General features: G+C 52.4%; 1 protein-coding gene across 6 annotated transcripts in view; it reads left to right on the forward strand.

Moving 5' to 3' along the window:
- The window catches only part of SLC22A23 (solute carrier family 22 member 23), a 141,415-nt gene that overhangs the window by 30,607 nt on the left and 90,192 nt on the right, over positions 1-20,616 (forward strand). For 2 of the 6 annotated variants that reach the window (XR_007479482.1, XM_012537182.3), the window contains exons 2-3: positions 4,398-4,501; positions 9,568-9,722. The exons of 2 other annotated variants lie outside the window; for them this stretch is intronic. Coding sequence is in view for 1 of the 4 variants with exons in the window: in XM_012537182.3 (XP_012392636.3) it covers positions 4,398-4,501; positions 9,568-9,722 (259 nt within the window). In the remaining 3 variants the exon portion in view is untranslated. Of the gene's footprint in view, positions 1-4,397; positions 4,502-9,567; positions 9,723-20,616 lie in introns of those variants that run through there. 2 more of the 6 variants (XR_007479483.1, XR_007479481.1) reach the window with 2 other exon arrangements.

The following is a 20,616-nucleotide window of genomic DNA, read 5'->3' on the forward strand; positions in this document are numbered from 1 at the left end:
GTTAATCCCCAGCTCCTAATTTGTCAGTGAGGCTGTTTGCAGACGCATCTGGGTGCCAACTTTGTCTTCACGGCCATAGGACTTCCCCGGGGAGGGGGTTTATGGCCTTCATTTCTCAGAAGCCTCTGCTTTTAGGCAGATAGGGACGCTCTGAGAAGGCTTCTTTCTGAATCTGCTGATTCTCATTTGCTCCAGCTCAAAATCATCCTTAGGCCAACGTGGCATGTTTTGGGGGTGACCCATTCTGATCCCCCTTCCAATATATTTTACAAATTTATCTCTTTATAATTTTGTTTAAGTTTGTTTTTTGCGGTACACGGGCCTCTCACTGCTGTGGCCTCTCCCGTTGCGGAGCACAGGCTCCGGACGTGCAGGCTCAGCGGCCATGGCTCACCGGCCCAGCCGCTCTGTGGCATGTGGGATATTCCTGTACCAGGGCACGAACCTGTGTTCCCTGCATCGGCAGGCGGACTCTCAACTACTGCGCCACCAGGGAAGCCCTTGTTTATGGTATTTTTGATGCAGGGAGGTTTTAAATAATAAGTAAAATGAATAATAATTAAGGAGTAACAGATAAACTGTTATAAAATCCATCATCTTTTTCTTAAGTAGTTTTTTTCTCTTAGTTTTTATTCTCAGGGAGTCTCTCCACTTCAAATTGGATAAGTAATCTGTTTTCTTCAGTTTTCTTACGTTCTTGTTTTGCATTTGACTTTATCATAGTATCTTCATTATTGCTGAAAATAAGATTATCTTCCTCATCTCCCATTTATTTTCCATCTTCTTTAGAAACTTCATTAGTTTCCTTGATGAATATTTCTCCCCTCTGGCAAGTCAAGCAATTAGATGATTCCCTTGAAAATAGTATAAATTTTATTTCTTTTAGCTTATCTTTAAAATATATAGGTAGGAAAACAGTCTACCAGATTTTCTGTAACCACTGCCTTTTTTTTGAAAAACAGAACATGTGCAGCTAAGATTGAGATCATATTCTAGGGCCAGTTCCCTCACCGTGGAGCATCACGTGGCATCACAGTGGACCATCCCCGGTCCTGGAACAACGGCAAGGGAAGCAGGCGTCAGACTATGAAATGGGGCCATGACGTCTCCGCTTTTGCGATCTTGTTAAACCTGCTGACAAAGTGCTTGACTAGAGGGCTGTTCTCATTGTTGTGAAGGGAATGGATTTGAGGGATTAATGCATGGAGACCCCTGTGTTAGTTCAGTGGGGAGGCCCCCTGTCCTCTTGCCCTGCACACTCCTTCCCAGGGAGATCTGGTCATAAAATCAGTGCTTGCCGAATTGCAGAAGCAGCTGAGAGCTGAGCCTCCTGAAGGGTGCCTGGAGCAGCTCCCTAGAATGGCCTGTCCAGGGACTGGGTCACAGCTAGGAGGCGGGGGATTCAGGAGGTCACTGTCCAACCCGGGCTCTGGGATCACACCTCGGCCACCTGCAGACCAAGCCCTGCCTGATGTGACCACCAAATGGATGTCCCACCTATTCCTGCCTTAACGCTCTTCCTAATTCAAGTTACCCTGGAAATTAGATCTAGGCTGTGCGCTGGAAGTTAAGTGCAGATGACGGGCAGAACCTCAGTTACATGGGAGAGCTCAGCAGTAAGGGAGCCTGGAAGTGGTGTTTTCCAGCCCACACTGCGGGAACCCGCACCAAAGGGGTGACGAGCGAGCCTCCTCACGCGTCCCCATAAATCAGGTTGTCCATAACAGAGGTGGAGTGGGGGGTGGGTGCCAGGTACGCTAGGAAGGAGCGCCCTCTGGCATCGGTGATTGACAGGTGTGAGAAGAGGGAGGTGACAGGTGATGATGTCAGAGACAGAACCTGTGCCACTGAGTCCTGGCTGTGCACAAGTTAGGTTTCTTAACGTCCCTTAGCCTTTGCTTAGTGAAATGACCGATTGCCGCGTCTTATCGATAGTGGGACAGATTTCGAAAGCGAGGTGATCTCAGAGCTTCTTCATACTTCTGAAATTCTTCTGGAGGTTGTAGGACACCTGAGCATATTTTATTTTCATCAGAAGTGGGGCGATCGGACAAGGGATGCTGTCCCCGTGGATTCCCAGCCCTACCTCACCTTGTTTATGGAGTGGACCTCAAGGGGCCTCCAGGGTTTAGGGGTGTCCAGCAGACCCCGAGCAGGAGGGACTTTATCTTGGGGAGCCCGCTGGGGTCTGGAGTGGTTTTCTTGTTGACTCAGAGATGCTGTCTGCTCCGGTGCCTGATGGAGGGGTTACGGCGCCAGGTGGCTGTCTTGTCCTGGGTCCTCCCCCCACCCCGCCCCCCAGGCTGAGGACAGCTGGACCAGCGACACTGCTAACCAGGCTGCCTTTCCCTCCTGGCCGTGGGAGCGGTTCTGTCTCCCTCAGCTGTTTCAGTTTTCCACTCCCGCCTTGTTAATTGATAGCGATTGCACTGAACATCTGACTAGGTAGCAACTGAATTGGGTCATGGCTGCCCAAGGCCAGGGCGAGTTATTGTTCAGGGGCCTGAACCCACAGCAGTGTTGGCAATCCGCTCCCCGCCAGATGCTTTTATGAAAATCTCTTTTGTCTCCTGGGCGTCTAATACAAGCAGAATGTGCTGCTTGGCATCACTTAACCTCAAATAAGCTCATCAGTGAGCAGTCTGGGTGGAGACGGGAGTGACTGATTCTTGGCCACAGAGCCAGCAGCTGGTCCCCCTTCCTCCCCTCCCCCTTCCCCCTCCCCCTGGCAGCAACCTGGGGCCGGGTGTGTCCTTCTGCTGCCAAGCACGTGCCAGGCTGAGGTGCAGGAAGGTGCGATGTGATTGGGATTGTAACCATTATAGGTGTTGTAAGCACCTCCTCGCCCGGAGGAGCCAGATGGGCTGGTGGATGTAGCTCTTAGCCTTGGAAATCAATTGCTTTGTGGGCAGAGTCCTGTGCTGGGCAGAGTGGAGAGAAGACAATTCAGAAACAGCCTCAGAATGTGATAAACCAGGCTGGGGAGACAGAACATACACACACGGGTACTTCCGTGAGTGCTGGTTTTCCAGGCTGGCCTCCACAAGCCCCCTTAGCTCACGCTCTAGTTTCTGACCCGGCATTTGCTGCACAAAGCGCTGACCAGCCCTGCTGTGCATGTTTCACGCGGCCTTTGGCCTCACCCTGCTCTTGGGGGTTGACTGTTCGAGCCCTGGCCCAGGCCTGGGAAGCTCATTCACTGTATTCAAAACAGCAGGGAAATGACAGGCCAGGGCGGCATCGTTGTCACCTGGACGGCTTGTCAAACTGCTTGCTGTGCTTCCTCCAGAACTTCCCGTTCGGGGTCTGGCGTGGGCCTGAGAATGTGCCTTTCTGACGCCTTCCCAGGTGATGCTGATGCTGCCGGTCCCTGGGCAGACGTAGGGGGATGTCATCCCTGTGAAGAACACCTGTATCTGAATTGTTAATGATGAGATGACGTGCAGCTAGCAGTGCCGGCCCTGGACGTGTCCCAGGGAGTCCAGGGAATGATGTGGCGGGCGGCCGCCTTCCTGCTCTGTCCAGGCTGGCTGGCCCCTCCCACCGCTGTGGCTGGTGCAGAAGCTCGGCTTGTCCCAAAGCCCGTTGAAGCTGAGACCCCTTTTGTTTGCCCCTCGGGCCCAGACGTCAGTTGCTTGTGGGTTGAGGGCCATGTTTCCACTTGGACACACGTCGCTTCGAGGGAACAGACGTGCATTTCTCTCTCACTTCTGCAAAAGGAGGAAGGAAAAATTGGAGGGTTATTTTTGTTTTTCTAAATAATAAAGCTTAATTGTAAAGATAGTCTAAATGTATTCACCAATTGATTGGCTTTCTCTCCAAGTGGAGAGAAAGTGGCTTTAGGATGTAATATGGGAAAACACAAGGGACATTGATGAGGAAAAAAAGTAAGAATGCTTAGTTAAAATTGATATTTCAGTATTCACTGCTAACCCTTTTTATTTTTAAGGCGACTTATAAAGTTTGGGGAGTTTTTTGGGATGGAAACACAGAGGTTGCTTTCAGTTTCCTCGTGTTACTGTGATACCCCATGCAAAAAGCTGGCAGGGGCTTTCCACCTGCAGGGCCGCGTGACAGCTGTGCCAGGGATGGGGGATTCCCGGCCTGTGCTGGCAGGATGGAGGAAAGACTCATCCGCAGATGTCATGGGGGGGTGTGAGACCCTACAGACTTTTATCCTCTGTCCCGGGCTAAAACATTACACCGCCTTCTGTGGGCAGATTTATATTTCTCATTGTTGGATTTTCAAAAACATTGAAGAGACTCTTAGCGGTATGTGTGACACAGCCTGTAAAGGGTGTCATGACCCTGAGCGCAGTTATGTGTTGCCCTTATGATTGACAAGTGGCCTCTGTGTGTGTTTCTCTCTGATCTGTTTTCTATTTGCCCCTCTCTAGTGGGATCTTGTGTGTGATAATGCCTGGAAGGTCCATGTCGCTAAGTTCTCCTTACTGGTTGGATTAATCTTTGGCTACCTGATAACTGGATGCATTGCTGACTGGTAAGTACCCACATGCCCGCCACACAAACCTGGGAGCCGCAGCGAGCCTCTGCTGCCTAGCGGGGCACGGTCAGTGTGAGCTCACCGTGACCGAGGCTCTCCTCTGCCCTGGTGCTGGTGGCAGAGCAGAAGGCTGTAGCTGCCACCTGCAGCATTCAGAATGAAAGGAATTGGCCGGTGCACAGAGCAGACCATTTTGAAGTGAGAATCTAAATTCATTGCAGTTCCCCGGCTGCTAGAATCTAGCAAAACCGGCTTGCAGCCTGCAAGCCCACGTCCTCCTGACCGTCAGAGTGCAGTTAGGAAGAGCCTGGGGACGTGGCTTCGAGGCTTTATGGGCTGGGCCCTGAGCGGGTGGATATACGAGAGGCGTCAAAAGATGGGGAGAGGACACGGCGGACTCTCTTCACCCCTGAGAACTGGACGGTGGGGCTGTGCCCATGAGCTCCCTGAATGCCACACAGATCTTAGAGAGGGACAGTCCTTGTAGTTGGCTTGGCCAGTAGATGCCTGTGCGGGTCCACAGGGAGCTAGACCTTGAAAAGTGGACAGCATGTGCGTAATGGCTGGGCAGTGCAGGCAGAGGGGCGGTGACCAGAGGCGAGAAGGAATACGCTTTACTTGGGTGGGTTAGGGGCCAGGTGTGTGGTTCAGGGTGAAGTGACAGGTTGTTCGGAGGGCGATGGGGGTAGTCATGGTAATAACAACAGCGACCATGGTAGCACCCCTCGCTTACTGGCTGCCTGCAGTGGCCGGGCACCGTGCTGAGTGTCTCCGTGGATTAGAATATCCCGTCCTCACAGCACCCCGTTGGGAAGGTACTCTTATTACCCCCGTCTCATGGTGGAGAAATGGAAGCACGGACGTTTAAGTAAAATCCCCAGGTTCACTCAGCTTTTGGGTCGGAGAGCCAGGATTTGAGACCAAGCTGGTGGTGGCCCCAGAGCCTGGCTCCACGGGTGTAGACAGCTGGCTGGTGGTACTCCAGAGAGCGCCTGCGGGGACAGAGTGGCGGGGGAGCCCAGGGAGGCCCCTTTCAGGTTCTAGAACTTTCTTCCCCAAGGCTAGCGCCTATTTTGGGAGTTCCTTGCATTAATGTGAAGTGTGATTTCCTGAGTGTTCAGAATTTGCTTAATCATCGTTTGGGAGTGCTTTTTAAGGACATACTCCCTGGAGACGGCAACAGAGACGCTGTCAGTGATCTCTGGAAACCCACAGCCCGCCCTCGCATGGGGTTTGGTGGTGGCTTTTCTTGGGGAGTGGAGGCGGGGAAAGGGCGAGGGTTTGGGGTTTTGTTTTTTTTTTAAAACCAAATCCTTGAGCTTAAACGTCTTCAGAGTGAGCTATACTGACCTAAAAGATACTCTAATCCCAATGTTTTAACCACAAAGACTTTTGTTTCGTAGAAACCTGCATTGAAATAGGTGGGGAAGGCTATGGTAATATAACCACGTCACTTCTTCCTAAAAACACGGACTTGACGGAGGTTTTAGTGTCCCGATTCCTGAGAGATTTAATAGGGGAAGTAAATATGGACCTCGAGCAACAGATCTGTGACGGTTTAAATTGCTTAGACGGGGTTTTGTGGTTTCTTCCTTCTTGTCCATCCACGCCATTTGGCCTCCCTGACCGCACGCCAGGCCTGGGGACAGAAGACAGGAGAGTCTGGGGTCTCCCTTGGCGAGCAGCCAGAGTCTGGTGCCGTGGCCGCTTGGCCAGGGTCGCCGTGGTGGGCGAGGGGCACCGGGGGGTCAGGGCGGGCAGCTTGTGCTGGGGCTCCCTGCACGTGTGAGTGGGCCTCAGTTCCAGTTTGAAAGTTTGGTGTTTTCCACCCTTGCCTGATTTACTTTTGGCATTTTACTCCCTGCTAGAGCCTTGCTTCAAAGGAGATAAACACATGTAGAGGGGAGCCCGGATTTCACAGCCCTTGGCACCGTTTCACGGCTGTGTAGGGAAGTTGATCCAGTCCTAGGTTAAGCTAAGACCGCAGTCAGCGTGTAAGAAAACTTTAAAAAGTGACTGTTTTCCACACACGTTCTGTCTGGGACCGGACAGTATGTACGGTCACGCGTTAGTTCACATGGAAGAGGGGGACCGGCCCGGTCAGTGGCTCTCGCCCGATGACCTCGTTCCCCCCCCTCCCCGGGTCTTTGGCTGGACATCCTGCATGTCTCACCCAGCCGGTCCCAGGAGGCTGCCTTTATGGGCTGCACCGCAGGCCCCCTTGTCCTCTGGCTCCCGGCTGAGCCTGGCCAGCGGGGCAGAGGCCGGGGTGGGGGCGGGGAGCACAGGCTGGAGATGTGAGGGAGGGGACAGCAAGGTGGCGGCATTTCCCTCCCCTGCTTGGTCTCTGCAGAGTTGCCATCATTCGGGGCCCCCCTGCCTGCGCCCCGTCTCTGAGCTCCGGACTGTCCTTGCTCCCCACTCCCTGCTGTCGGCAGCCCCAGCCTTCTCTCCCAGCTCACCCCCCGCTTTGTAAATAATCCCTCCGTTAAAATCTCCTCCGAGTCGTCCGTTTGAGCGGGACATCTGTGTCCTGTGGAGATGCTGTCGTATTTCTCTGGGGCCGCTGTCACGGTTCCCAGGCACTTGGTGGCTTGGCTGACCTGACTCGCGGTCTTGTAGTTCGCGCCAGGCTAAGCCCAGGGTGCCCGCAGGGCTGCAGGACCCCCTGGGGGTGCTAGGAGAGAATTCACTGCCTTGCTTTCTCCACCTTCTCGCGTTCCTTGGCTCCTGGCCCACTTCTAGTTTCCGAGCCCGAGATGGCTGGTCAGGTCCTTCTCACAAGGTCATCTCTCTGGTTCCCTGCAGCCAGGACAGGCTCTCCGGGTCCTTAGATTGGACCCACCTGGACAGTCACCTCACCTCAGGCCCTTCACCTTCGTCACGTCTATACAGCCCCTTTTGCCTTGAGAGGTGACACAGTCACAGGGTCTGAGGATTAGGACCGGGGCCCCCCCGAGGCTGTTATTCTGCACATCACAGATTTGGGGGTGCGATTTTACCAGTCAGACGGTGGGGGAGGGCCCCAGCTCTGGGGCAGCCCGTGCGCACGTGAACTCCAGTGCTTGCTAAATCACTTGCACGTGTCTATACCCGACGGCCCTTCCTGAAGAAAGCACAAGCCTCGTTTGACGGAGCCTCGTCTTCCTCAAGATTCCATCCTTCCTCAGGGAGCCTGGATTCGGGGCCACGGGGCTCTGACCCTGAGGACCATGTTGGCCCCACAGTTCCTAATACTGATTTTCACTTAATGATTTTAACAACCATTTGGGAGGGAAAGATTTAGAATCATTTCTACAAGTTAAAAAAAAAAATCCAGGATCTTTCCTAAAGTGTCAGGACAGGGCAGACCGTATCTGGTGGGCGACAGGGATGCAGGATGCGGGAAGGGGACCCACGAGCTGCTGGGTGCCCTGTCCGTCATCCCTGTTAGCGATCCCAACACACCGTGATGCAGGACGGTTATCCCCGTGTTACAGAGAAGGGAAGTCGAGGTAAACAAAAATGGATAAGTTAGACTTCGTTTTCCTTCATTTTAGGAGACCAACTAAGCCATGCTTAAATTTATTTCTGTAAACGGGTTGGCTTTGGACCAAACTACCTATAGAGTCTTTGCTGATGAGGATTTAGTGACCCCAGCACACGTCAGAGGAGGTAATGGCTAAAAGCTCGATAAGGTTGACTTAACGTTGTGTTGAGCTCACAGCCTTGCCCTCCTTTCTCTAAACCAAAGCGACTGACGGGGCTGCTCAGAAGCCTAAGGAATTCTAATGAAACTGTGTCCTGTAGTTCCCGCCCCCAGAGTTTCTAGAAATTACATCCATCCCCTGCACAGGGCAAGACCGTGCACTCCTGAGTGTTGCTTTTTTAAAAAGCAGCTTTATTGAGAGATAATTTACATACCATAAAGCTCCCCCATTTTAAGTACCCAATTCAGTGAGTTTTAGTATATTCACAGGGTTATGCAGTCACACCACACGCCGAGTCTACACCATTGCCATCTCCTGCCCATTTGTAGTCACCGCCATTCTCACCCCAGCCCTAGGCAACCACGACTCTACTCTCCATTCTCTCCATTTGCCCTTTCTGGGCACTCTGCTCTTAGGTAGGTGCCTCGTCCTAAGTCCAGGTGTTTGGGGTACCAGGCGTGGACTTTGTTCCCTTGGCAAATGGAGTCCAGTTGCTCTGTGAGCCTTCCTTCCGGTTCACTCTGGCTGTGTCACATTCATCTGTGTGGTGGAGGGTTCTGCTTTACTTGGGACACATGGCAGGTTGGGAGGGATGGAGAACAAGGGCCTCCCCATCCCAGTGGGCCACCGCTACCCAGCCCCCCCACCCTGGGCCACGCCTAGAAGCACATCGCCCCCTAGTGGTCACCGAGCTCTCACCGGCTGGCGCTGTGGCCCACCAGCCCAGGGTGCGCGCTGCCGTTTCCCGAGGTGCAGAGGATGGGCCCCTGGGGGCTTCACTTTCAGGTCCACACCCGTTGTGTACAGGTCAGGCTACCTTAGTTTAGCCTGTGGTCCCTTAAATTTCCTTCTCATCATACAGTTGAAACCAGTCGGCAGCCGGCTGGGCCCTGGGCTCCACCAGGCCACGGGTGAGGTCGGGCCAGACTAGTTAACAGCCCAGAGAAACGGCTTGAAGCCGCTTGCCTGGGGTCTGTGTTGACCCTGGAGCCACTTCCAAAGGTCAGCAGCTTCTCAAGACCTTGAATGTTGGGCGTGTCAAGGTTGGTGTTTGGGGAAGGTGTCATTGATTGTGTTGACTTATCCCCCACGTACTGGGGAACAGACTCGCCAACAGGACTTGGTTCCCGTCTCTCTGGTCTGTTGTGCGGTACTGTTGACCTGTGTTCCCTAATCTACAAGTCCAGCGGGTGCGTGCATATCCCCCGGGGGCCTTCTACCCCTGGGCCTCCCCAGGTGGGTCCAGGAGGGATACAGACTCAGTACGGTGCTCACCCGGCACCCAGCGAGCACAGCGGTCCCAGGGATGCCGTGGCGTCTGGCCGGCGGCCCCACCCGGCGGTGGCGGCTAACCGTGTCCCTGTCCGCGTGCAGGTCCGGCCGGCGGCCCGTGCTGCTCTTCTCCGTCATCTTCATCCTCGTCTTTGGACTGACCGTGGCGCTGTCTGTGAACGTGACCATGTTCAGCACGCTCAGGTTCTTTGAAGGATTCTGCCTGGCCGGAGTGATTCTCACCCTGTACGCGCTACGTAAGTAGGAGCCTTCACGGCGGGTCTTGAAGAAACGAGGGGACGTGTGGCCGCTGCGTGCGAGGTTCGGGAAGGGTGTCTGTGCGCTGCGATTCGGGGAGGTGGGGGGCAGGCTGTGGAGGCAGCTTCTGGAGGTGCGGACCACAGGCCTCATCTGCTGTGAAAACACTCGTTCCCACGTTGTGTCTCTAACCCTCCCTTCAGCCCGAGCTCAGGCTCAGGGCCCGTCGGAGGGCGTGGGGGGCTGCATCGTGGCCCGGAGAAGTGGGGATCGGCCCGCAGTGGGCGTGGACGGGCTTCTGCTTTCCCCCGGGATGTTCTGTGCTCGCGTTCCGTGCACTGCCAATCCTGGACGTATCCGGGCATCCCTGCACTCGGTTCCGGAAGAGCATAGCAAGTGCTTGCTCCAGTGTGCTCCGACGGGCTCCTCAAGAGTTTCCCTTGTCTTTTTTTCTTTAAGACTGTGCCAGGTCCAGGCTTCCCACCTCCCCACGTGGCTTAAGTGGTCTGGGCTTGAACCCTAAGCGCTGGTGCTGGGAGAGCAAACGGCAGTCTCTTTAGGGTGAAGAAAATTTCCATCGTGTCTGTGACCCTTTCAACTCTCCTGTCAAGGATGGTTGTCTCCCTTCTTTGTAGTTGGTGGTTTCTAGCACAGGGCCACAACCCCACAAGGAGAAGGAGGGTTTTAGGCATTTACTTATTTTCTAGTTTTATACTTTTTAATCACAGTGTGGAAAGAACTGTTAGGACTCATGTAAGATGATTTATGACATGTTTTCTTTTTCTTTCCCTTAGACAACATAGGCAGGATAGACTAGGTAGCAGTTTCCAGTGGGGTCAATAAGGGTAGCTCTGATTATCTTAAAGTACGGCTCTCTTACTTTAGTCTGTGATCCCTTTAAATAACACTTTTAGATGGCCTGGATTTCGTTCCCTTATTGTAGAGAACAGAACTACAGTCGATTATAACGTAGCTTTATAACCACAGAGAATAAAAGGGCTACAGAGGCGTTCTCCTAAAGTCACTGTTGACAGTTTTGTTATCTCCTTCCGACACTGAATTGAATTGTGGTTTCTTAGAAGTCACCATTTCCAGGTTATTTGCATTTATTTTGGAAGCCTTGCTCTTGGGGGTTCTTGAGGAATGTACGTGCTCCAGGGCAGTGGGTCGAGGTGATGGCTATTCGGAGGGTTTGTTTCTTTGAACAAACGTCATGGGCGTGGGGGTGGGGTGGGGGGCTTGAGCGCTTCCATTCAAGGTGCCTGGGCCGTTCTCCATCCCTGCCCACCCGTCCGTCTGTGCAGAGGAGCGGCTCTCGCGCTCGTTCTGGAGGAGGCTGCGGGCCCTGCTCTCAGGCCCTCCGGTCTCATGTTTGTTCAGGCGCGTGGGCATCCGCTCTCCAGGCCACCATCCCCGCGGGGCTCTGGTTTCCCCAGGAGGACATCCGTCCATTGCTTCCTCGAGGACGCTGTTCCTGGGGACGGCTCTGCACACTGGCAGAACGGAGCAGCCACGCTTCAGGAACTTAGCAGAGGAATAACCTCCGTCTCACCACCCCGGTACTTAGCCACGTTCGGTGGAGAGAACGTGTACGGAAAAGGGCCTTAAAGCAAAGCTGACATGTCGGTTTTATTTTGCACGCTAACTGCTGGCAGAGACCTCAGAGGACCCGGGAGGACCCTTGGGGCCCAGCGGGAGAGGAGCCTGACCTGTTAGCCCTGCCGGGCTGTGATAAGGAAGGAGGGCAGGGGGTGGCTGACACTGGCCATCTCTGCAGACTCCCCTGAACTCAGCCAGACCTGGAGAGAATTTCCCTCAAATGGCATCATTTCAGCCTCATGCAGAATCGCCATTGTCCCTGTGAAATCTGTTGCTGTATGTGCTGTGAAAAATGAAGCTACGGCTGTTTTTTCATGAGGTTACACAGTGAGCTCTTTATAGTAGAAAGTTCTCTTACGTACTTCAGAACCATACGAAGAGTGTGCTTATCCCGGGAGACGGCTTTGCTGTTATCTTACCGGCACAGATCGTGTAACCCAGGCATCTGCAAACTTTTTTCTGTAAAGGGACAGGTAGTAAATATTTTATTCTGTTGCAGCTACTCAGATCTGCCATCGTATCCTGAGAGCAGCCATAAATAATATGTAAATGGTTAGGTGTGGCCGTGTTCCAGTAGGACTTGGTTTACAGAGGCAGATGGTGGCCAGATTTGACCAGTGGGCCGTCATATTTTAGCCACTGATAAGTGATGCTCTCTCTTCCCAGTGACGCTGGGAAGCTTGGAAAGCTTAGAATCTGATCTAGCATGTGTGTGGGCTTGACAAGCTGAGCTTTAAATGCTGGCCCCTCTCCTAGTTTTATTTGAAATTTTCTGCTTTCGTTTCTCCTTTGTCCCATTTTCCTATCTCCATAATTTAAGTATTATTTTATTATATGGATTTCTGCGCACAGTCTTAGGTTTTCTCGGAAATGAAGCAAGGCATAAATAAATAGCTATGTTTTCTTAGATTGGGATTATGAGTCAAACGTCATGACAGATACCGTTGCAATGAAAATTTCCAGATATCCACCAGTGGCCCGTTGTCCGAGTTAATACCATATCTGATATAGCAAAATTAAAATAAAACGATATAAATGATTACTTGGAGTTCATTGAGATAATATTTAAACAGCATGAATCAGGAAAGCTAAGTTTGGGAAGGGAGACTCAAAAAAGGAAATAAAGTTGTGACGGGCAGACAGCGTTGGGGTGGGTGTGCTGCGTGCCGGGCTGGGGCAGCCCCTCTCTCTGGCAGTCTTGGGAGAAGACGGGCTGGTGACGAGAATTTAAGAGACCAGCTCTCAGTCTGTAGGGCAGGTGACTCTGAATGTCCTAATCAGTGTGCTTGCTAGCGTTTCATACACAAGTAGTACATATGCTTAGTGAATGCTTGGGAATTCGTTTTGCTTAAAGGAAATTCTTCATAACCCTGGTCACAGGGTCGAAGTATTTCTTGACTCTAGAGAAGAGTTTTTACATGGGGGAAGTTGATTATTTGGAAGATACATTTTTTACGGTCCTGACGTTGTCTCCCCCTTCAACTGGCAGGTTTTTAGCTTACTTAATGCGTCTGCTGGAAAGGTCTGCATTTTCTCAGAAGAGACCTGGATATCGTTCGTTTTTCAGCCTTGCAGGTTCTTGGCATCGTAAGAAGGGAGAGTCATGATTTTTGCCGATTTCGCTTCTTGCGGAGCTTGCCATGAAGGTGGACTCTTCATTTTGAGACATGCTGCTGACGTGTGAACGTTTTTGTGCTGTTACGTGCAAGGCTGCTTAAGGTTTTTCCTGGTTTGGAATTTGTCTAAGGTGCATTCCAGTGAAAGACTCTCTCCTTCAAACTTCAGTTTCCGTCGGCTCACCAAAGGGAGATGTGGTTGTGTCATTAGGACTAGGACATAAACCAGAGACTGTGGGCATCTTCCCAGGAGTCTGTACCTGTCAGCATGTTGGCAGGAACCAGAGACAGCGAGCTATGCTGAATGGTTAGTGGCAGCTACAGACGAGCTTCCTGCCGCCTCTGAGGCCTCACAAGGCACTGAAATAATTAAACACGCTCGGGCCACCCTGGTGGCTTCATTGTAGCCCTTGAGCTCTGGACCCGGAAAAAAAGAAAAAAAGGTAGAACGTCTTGACTTAGCTGGGCCAGCAGCAGGGAACCACAGACAAAAGAAGCGAGCATCACGTTTCCTTATTCGTTTATGAAAAAGGCTTGTCAGAGACTAAAGAAATAGACGCTTTTCAACACGGGCAGATGTGATTTGTTGTGGTGTGAATTCTTTTTCCAACAAGGATTCGTAACCTCACAGACAGGGTGATGCAGCTTTTGTAAAGGTGTGTCCTTGTTTAAAAGGAGCCCCGAGAGGTTATAGCTTTTTGAGCTGACTTGATATCAGATGTAATAAGTCCTGGGGGAGAGGAATGTTTTTAGCATACTTTTTTGAGTTTCTCTCCTCATTTGATCTCTGTCTTCCCCTCCCCACTTTTAGCAACCTCCCCCGACCCTGAGCGCAAGGAATGAGCCCGGCTTTTTGCCAGCAGAGACCATACCGTACTGACGGTGGGTGAATGAACGTTACTTTTTTGTTTTTGTTTTTCGGCCTAGCAACAGTTAGGCCGAAAAACAAAACAGTTGTTTTGTTTTGTTTGAACAATTTCCTTGAAAAATTAAAAGCTTCATGTTCTCATTATAATAACCCTCCTCAAACCCACACAGCATACGTCATTGGACGAATTTTACACATAAGGAGTGAGCAGAAATTTCACAGGTGACTGAGTTACTGATTAGTTTGCAAAATGAGGAGCCACATCTTAACTGGTAAATAATCTCTGAAGGACCTTGAGTTTGCTCTGCGTGGGGCGATGTTCTGCTTCTCACTAGCTCGTGAGATAGATGATGGATCTGGACTCAGGCTGAGTAATTTCCGTCGTGCTGGGTGACTTTCTTCCTCGCGGTTGCCTGTGTTTCTATAATTTGATGCTCTTCTGAACTAATATTCCTGGGGCCGTATTTCAGTCGACAGGGTTTTTGAGCATCAGAGCTGTGCTGTACGTTAAGAAGACAGTCCACTGAACCGTGGCACCAGGGACTGAGTCATTGAGCTGTGTGGTCAAGTATAAGTGACCCCAGCTGGCTGACGAGCAAATATTGGCACTGCGTTTGGGGGAAGGGACAGTTTCAGTGTAAGTGACCCCAGCTGGCTGATAGCAAATATTGCCACTGTGTTGGGGTGAAGGGACAGTTTCCGTATATGTGACCCCAGCTGGCTGGTGAGCAAATATTTATTTGCACTGCGTTAGGGGGAAGGGACAGTTTCAGTATAAGTGACCCCAGCTGGCTGATGAGCAAATGTTGGCACTGCGTTGCGGTGAAGGGACAGTTTCTTGTGAACGTGTGCTTGGCTGTCGTCATCGGTCACCTCTTTCTTCCCCCACCTGCCCCATCTTCAGATGCCTGGGCCTTCCCTGCGGCCACCCTGGGAGCCACAGCCCCGTTCTGGTGGGACCAGCTCTACCTACAGGGCTTTGTCCACCAAGGAAGTGAGTCAGAGTTTACCCAAAGCCTTTGGCAAACATTTATTTTTAAACTTCAGAAGAGTTTTGGTTTGATCCGCGTTCAAAACCGCATGGTTGGGAAATCAGAACGGACTTAGGTTTCCCCATCTGTCATTTTCTTCATGGGAAACACTTTACTAACCCACAGACAGACTGTGACAGGGAAGGGAGCAGATGTATAAGAGAAAGGTAACAAGGCCTTTGTCCCGTCACCTGCCTTCCCCGTCACACCTCGCAGGAACCCCAGCGCTCTCGGGATGCCGTGAGAGGGCAGGGGTCCCGGCAGCTTAGTCCCATCCTCCCGAGGGGTTGAGGTGGCAGCGGCTGGGGCCCTGCGGCTGGTCTGAGAGTGGAGAGGCGGGTTGTCCAGAAGGGAACCAGGAAACGCCACCGAGGACTAGTATTTCTAGAAGCAGTGCCAGTTCTTCAAATAAAAACGATGAAACCTCTCCCCCTTCTAACGTGTTAGCCGCAACCTGGATTTATATGGAGGCTTTTCTCTGAAGAAAGTGCAAATGTCTGTGTGGCTCTAGGGCATGTGAGGATATATTGTGTCACCTGCACGTCAAAGGTGGAAATATGAGGGCAGAGGAAGGGTACGCGGCTCGTGGCATCACGGAGGCCCGGACGCCCAGTCTTCTGCTGGAAGTTGGGACAGAGGTGCGTGTAAGTGGGCGTCAAGTGCATATTCCTTTGGGTGTTTTGAAATTGGTGAAGAGAGTCCTGTCTCAAAATCAGTGGAAAAAGTAGAAAATATTTAGATATCTGGCGTTCTAAGATTAGAGTATTTGGATGCCTTTTCCCCTGCAGTGGAGGATGTTATTAAAGCTATGTCTATCCCTGAGGCCTGGGTGTTTCCCAGACTGGGATTCTAGTGCTGGAAATCAGGAGATCCAGGTGTAGTGTGAGCTCCATGGTGGACCGGCCCTGTGCCAACAGGCTGCTTTATCTCTAAGCTTCTGTCTGCCTCTCTCTCAAGTCAGGGCACAGGTTTCAAAGTGTGTGCCGTGGAACCATTTGTGGAGAAAATGGGTAGAAAACAAAAAGAAATGGCTTCTAGGTGTTAACATTGACCACCGCTGTCAAGATAAGACAACGACAAAACCAAGCGGAAACCACCTCTGCCCCCGTGCTTTCTTGCTTAAGCTTTCCATGGCTTTTCATTCTAAGCTCAACCAGGAGCCTCCCCCGGTGCTGAGGGTTTCATAGCCCTCAGCAGGGGCCGGGAAGGACAGGAAACCGGGGATGCTTGGCCCTGAATGGTGTCCTTCTCCAGCCCGCGCTGGCAGCCTGAGTCGTTGCTCCTCTGGAGGCTGCGGCGCTGAGGGGCTGAGGTCAGAGGTGGCGTGGGAGGTGAGTGGGGGCAGGACTAGTGGTTGACCGCTTCCCTGTGGTTCTCGGCCCTGCCTTCCAGGCCGCAGCTCCACCAGCTGCCCCACCAGCCGCCCCCCCCCGCCCGCCCCCAGAACCAGGTGGACTCACGGGTCTGTTCCAGGAATCCCGTTAGATGCCACAGGATTTTCTTTTCTCGTCTGGAAAGACAGGAAGGGACACAGTGCTGGAAGCTGTGCTGACTGGAAGAGGGGGTTGAGGAGAAGTAGGAGAGCGACGTTGGACGCACTTCGTTTTGTTTTTCGCTCTTGAAACAAAAGAGAGGAAATGAACGTCACCTGGAAAGCAAGTGAAAAAGACCAGGCTTCTTTAACAACATCCAAACGGACCTGGTGGGAGATGAAATCGTGACTGGCTTGCCAAGACTCCTGTTGGCAAAAAAAACCATAACCTCGGCTGAGAGAATAGAGAGAAACGTGACTCCGTGACGCTGAGCCCTGAGGCTTGCCGTCGGCGACCGTGCGGCTCTGTGTCGCGCAGGAGCAGCTGGGCTTCAGAGGGTCTCGGTTTTGTGTTTGGTGGCTCTCGTGAAGACAGGACTGCTTTCTCCTTCCCTCATGCGTTCAGCAGGCATTCGAGGGCTTACTGGGTGCCGGGGGCCGCGATTAACTTGAGCACTTACCGGGTACCTGAGTCAGGGGCTGAGCACGCAAAGGTAGACACACCTTCCTGCCCACCGGGACTCAGAGTTTAGTGAGGGAGATGCAGGGCCAGGCCCCGGCTGCACTGAGAGTGTTGGAAAGCAAGCCCGAGCTGTGAATTTGGTAGAGTCAGGAGAGTAGGTGTTAGCTATTTGCAGTGGATACTCAGAGGCCAGAGGAGCCTAGAGCATTCTGGGTACTGTGGGTGATCAGGGACGAGCTGGAGCCTAGTGCATTCTGGGTACTGTGGGTGATCAGGGACCAGCTGGAGCCTAGTGCATCCTGACAAATGTGAGTGATTAGGGGCCGGGTGGAGCCTAGTGCATGCTGGGTAATGTGAATGGTTAGGGGCCGGGTGGAGCCTAGTGCATTCTGGGTAATATGAGTGATTAGGGACCAGCTAGAGCCTAGAGCATCCTGGCTAATGTGGGTTATTAGGGGCTGGGTGTAGCCCAGAGGCTGAATCATGAATAGTGAAGCCTGGGAAGGAGACTGGGACAGTGCACAAAATGACTGTCCTCCGTGACCTTGGGACAGTGCCAGGCTACTGCAGGGTCTCAAGCAGAAAGGTACCAATTTAGATGCACGTTTTGGGGGGACTGCTCAGGTTGGGGCAGTGGAGAGCAGTCCAAGCTGAAAGCTGCAGGCGGTTGCAGCATCTGGGTGAGGAAGGAGAACCTGGAAGAGTGTGGCCACGGGGAAGGAGAGACTTTGGGGAGGTGGGACCTGAGCTTAGGTGATTGGAGAAGGGAGCGCAGAGGACCTGGTGACCAGCTTGGGCACCTGGACAGGTTCTCCTCCAAATGGTGGAGTGAGGAATGCAGCCCAGGCTTTCAGATCCTAATGCTGTAGATTTCGAAGCCACGGGCCCCTCCCCTCCTCTGGCAGGTTTGCCGGGGGAAGAGGACAGCTTCAGTTTCAGATATGACGGGTTGGGGGTCCCTTAGGGGCATCTGGGGTGATTGATTTAGCAGGTGATCGGCTGTTCAGAAGTTCAGGAGCAAGGTCCGCATGTCCTCAGCGTCAAGGCAGCAGTTAGAGGCCCCGGCATAGCTGAGTTTGCCCAGAGCCTGTGTAACATGAGAAATAAGTGGGTGGAGGAAGAGGAAGCAGTGAGGGAGGTGGGAAGGAGTAGCGTGAGTGGTCAGTGGAAAGTCAGAATAGCCTGATAACCAGGGCGCTAAAGAGGGGCCGATGAGAGTGTCCAGTGATGCAAGACAAGGATTGAGAAACAGCCCTGGGATGGAGCCGTGGTGGCCCAGTAGGTCAGAGGTAACTGGGGCAAAAGCAACTTCCATTTAGTGATTAATGTAATCTAAATCATTTCAAGCATAGGTTTTAATTTCTGTCTTCCCCAGAGGGATACGTCTTGTCCTCATGTCAAGTATTTTAGAAAGGAACTTTTTTTTGGTAAAATGTATGTAACATAAAATTTACCATCGCAACCATTCTTAAGCGTACAAGTCAGTGGCTTAAGTGCATCCACATTGCTGTGCAAGAAAATAACAAATAAGTGTTGATTATAACTGGGTAGAAAACATTGAGTTTAGAAGGCACGTCAGTAATGAGGCTTTCCTTGAAGTCTCCTGAAACAGCGCATTCTCTTGGCTCAGCTGGGAATTCAGAACTGCAGTTGAACCAGAGATGCAGTTTTGTCTCCCAAGGGATATCATGTTGCTCACGCCGAAAGCGGGGTCTGCACGCTCGCTGTGCGCCCACCCTCCTTCTCGTCCACAGGCACGCATGTGTGTGTCACACATCAGCAGCTGTGAAGATGCTGGGGAGGGTTTGGTGTTGGATGTAAGCCAGGCCCCACTGCTCACCCAGTGTGATCTTGGGCGAGGTGCTTACAGACCCTAAATCCGTTTCTCACCGCGAAGGGTGGTGCAGAGAGTTGAGAGGATGAACGTAATCGCCGTCGGTAAACCACGAAGATCCAGAGAAGTGGGCGTGGGCGTGTGTGTTCGTGCGCGTGCTTCTGTGCGTGTCACGGCCACCGCTCTGCTGAAAGCAGGAATCCTGTGCTGGGGTCATCAAGCCTTTCCTCTTCCAAAGGGCCTCATCCAAGGGCTTCCCTGAGCTCACGGCAAACTCGGAGCACTTAGCTGGAGGGGAACGTTGCACTGGGGCTGGCTACTCGCTGGGGGTCACGGAGCAGAGTCACTGTGGCGGGGACAGACAGGGGCAAGAATCCGCTTCATAACCGTTTCTCCAGCAGCTGGCTTAATAAACTACCTCTCCTGCGACATCATCCAGAGCCCCACAGGCTGCATTTTTAAACTCCGAACCACTTCAGGGGCAGGAGGAGATAATAAACTAAAGGAAAGGTTCTCCTGGACAAATCACATGAGGGGCCCTCGGCTCTTCTGCTGGACCCCAGTACCTGGGTACCCGTCACACCCAGAACCCTCCCTTCATCGCTGAGAAAGACACAAGGAAATGGAACAGTGGCAGCTGTTTTCAAGATCTGTCTCACACACATATTTTTTAAATTTCATACAAACTATATAGGGTAGATCCTGCTAAGACCCCCATTTTACAGATAAGGAAACTGAGACCTCTAACCCCCGGGCGAGTGGGACCTTCCAGGAGGAGCTGGCATTGCCTGGACTTCACAGTGTGCCTTGATGCTGTGCTGAAGGCAGCATCAGTAGTTCAGTTACTCCCCCCCTTAACCCCATGATTTGGGCACCACTGTTATCCCCACTTTACAAATGGGGGCCTGAGGTGTAGGTGAGGTAACTGGCCCAGGACCACAAACCCAGAGATGGAGGAGCCAGGACTGGACCCCAGGTCTCGGTGGCTCCAGTGCCCATGTTGGTAACTGCCATGTCGTTCCTAACAGCCCTGATACCATTTTAAACGTGTACAAATATCCCATAAGGAGTTTGCATTCGTTCTTACAACTTCTAAATGACTATAACACCAAAATGTTAGCGACCCCCAATCCCAAAGCCAGTAGGGTCCTAATTAATGGCGCTTGGATGTGACGGGTGAGGGTCTTTTCCTGAAACAGAATCACCCGTTCAGCCTTGTCGGGTTGAGCAGCAGAACGACGTGGCTTCAGATTCAGTCTCGCATTTAATCTGTTTTGGCATTTGGACTTGAAAAGTCCCAGCGTCCGGGATGCCTGTTCACACAACTTTGCTGTCTAAGATGGTGTTAACAGCTTTGAGGCTTTGCCCGCATGGAATACTCGTCCTTCACACCCGCCACGCCTTGGCCCCTCGACGGCCCTGCTGACTTGTCTGCGTCTCTCGACCGTGGCATTATTAAAATATTCACTAAACAGGCGCTTAGTCCAGTGCTGACGGGGGCTGAGCCGGGGAGCCATCCCTGCGTCCTGTGTCCTGGCGCTCCTGTGCTCAGGAGCATGGCCTTTCCAGGGACGGCCTCAGCCTGGTCACGTCCTGGGATGCTGAACGCAGTGGTGGCTCCCATCTCCTGCTGCTTTGTGCAAACCACGGTTAAGCCTGCCTCTGTGCAGCCGGCCATGGTGACCTTCGGCCTTTGGAGTGTAAATCTAGACACGAACGTCGTCTGAAATCTCAGGTCCCTGCTGGGTTCTGGGTTGCTCAGCCAGACAGGGTGGTGCTTGTAAATGGATTTTCATTGACGTGAGAACATGAAATTTAAAGGTTCCTGCAGACCGCCAAGAACGTGTCCTCAGGTGGCCAGAGACAGGCCTCCCCCCACTCAGGAACCAGCGTTCTAGAGTCTAGAGTGCAGCCCCAGCTGGTGACCCTCTCCCTGTCCCATCCCTGCCGC

Source organism: Orcinus orca, chromosome 10 (assembly GCF_937001465.1).
Source record: "Orcinus orca chromosome 10, mOrcOrc1.1, whole genome shotgun sequence".
Classification (NCBI taxonomy): domain Eukaryota; kingdom Metazoa; phylum Chordata; class Mammalia; order Artiodactyla; family Delphinidae; genus Orcinus; species Orcinus orca.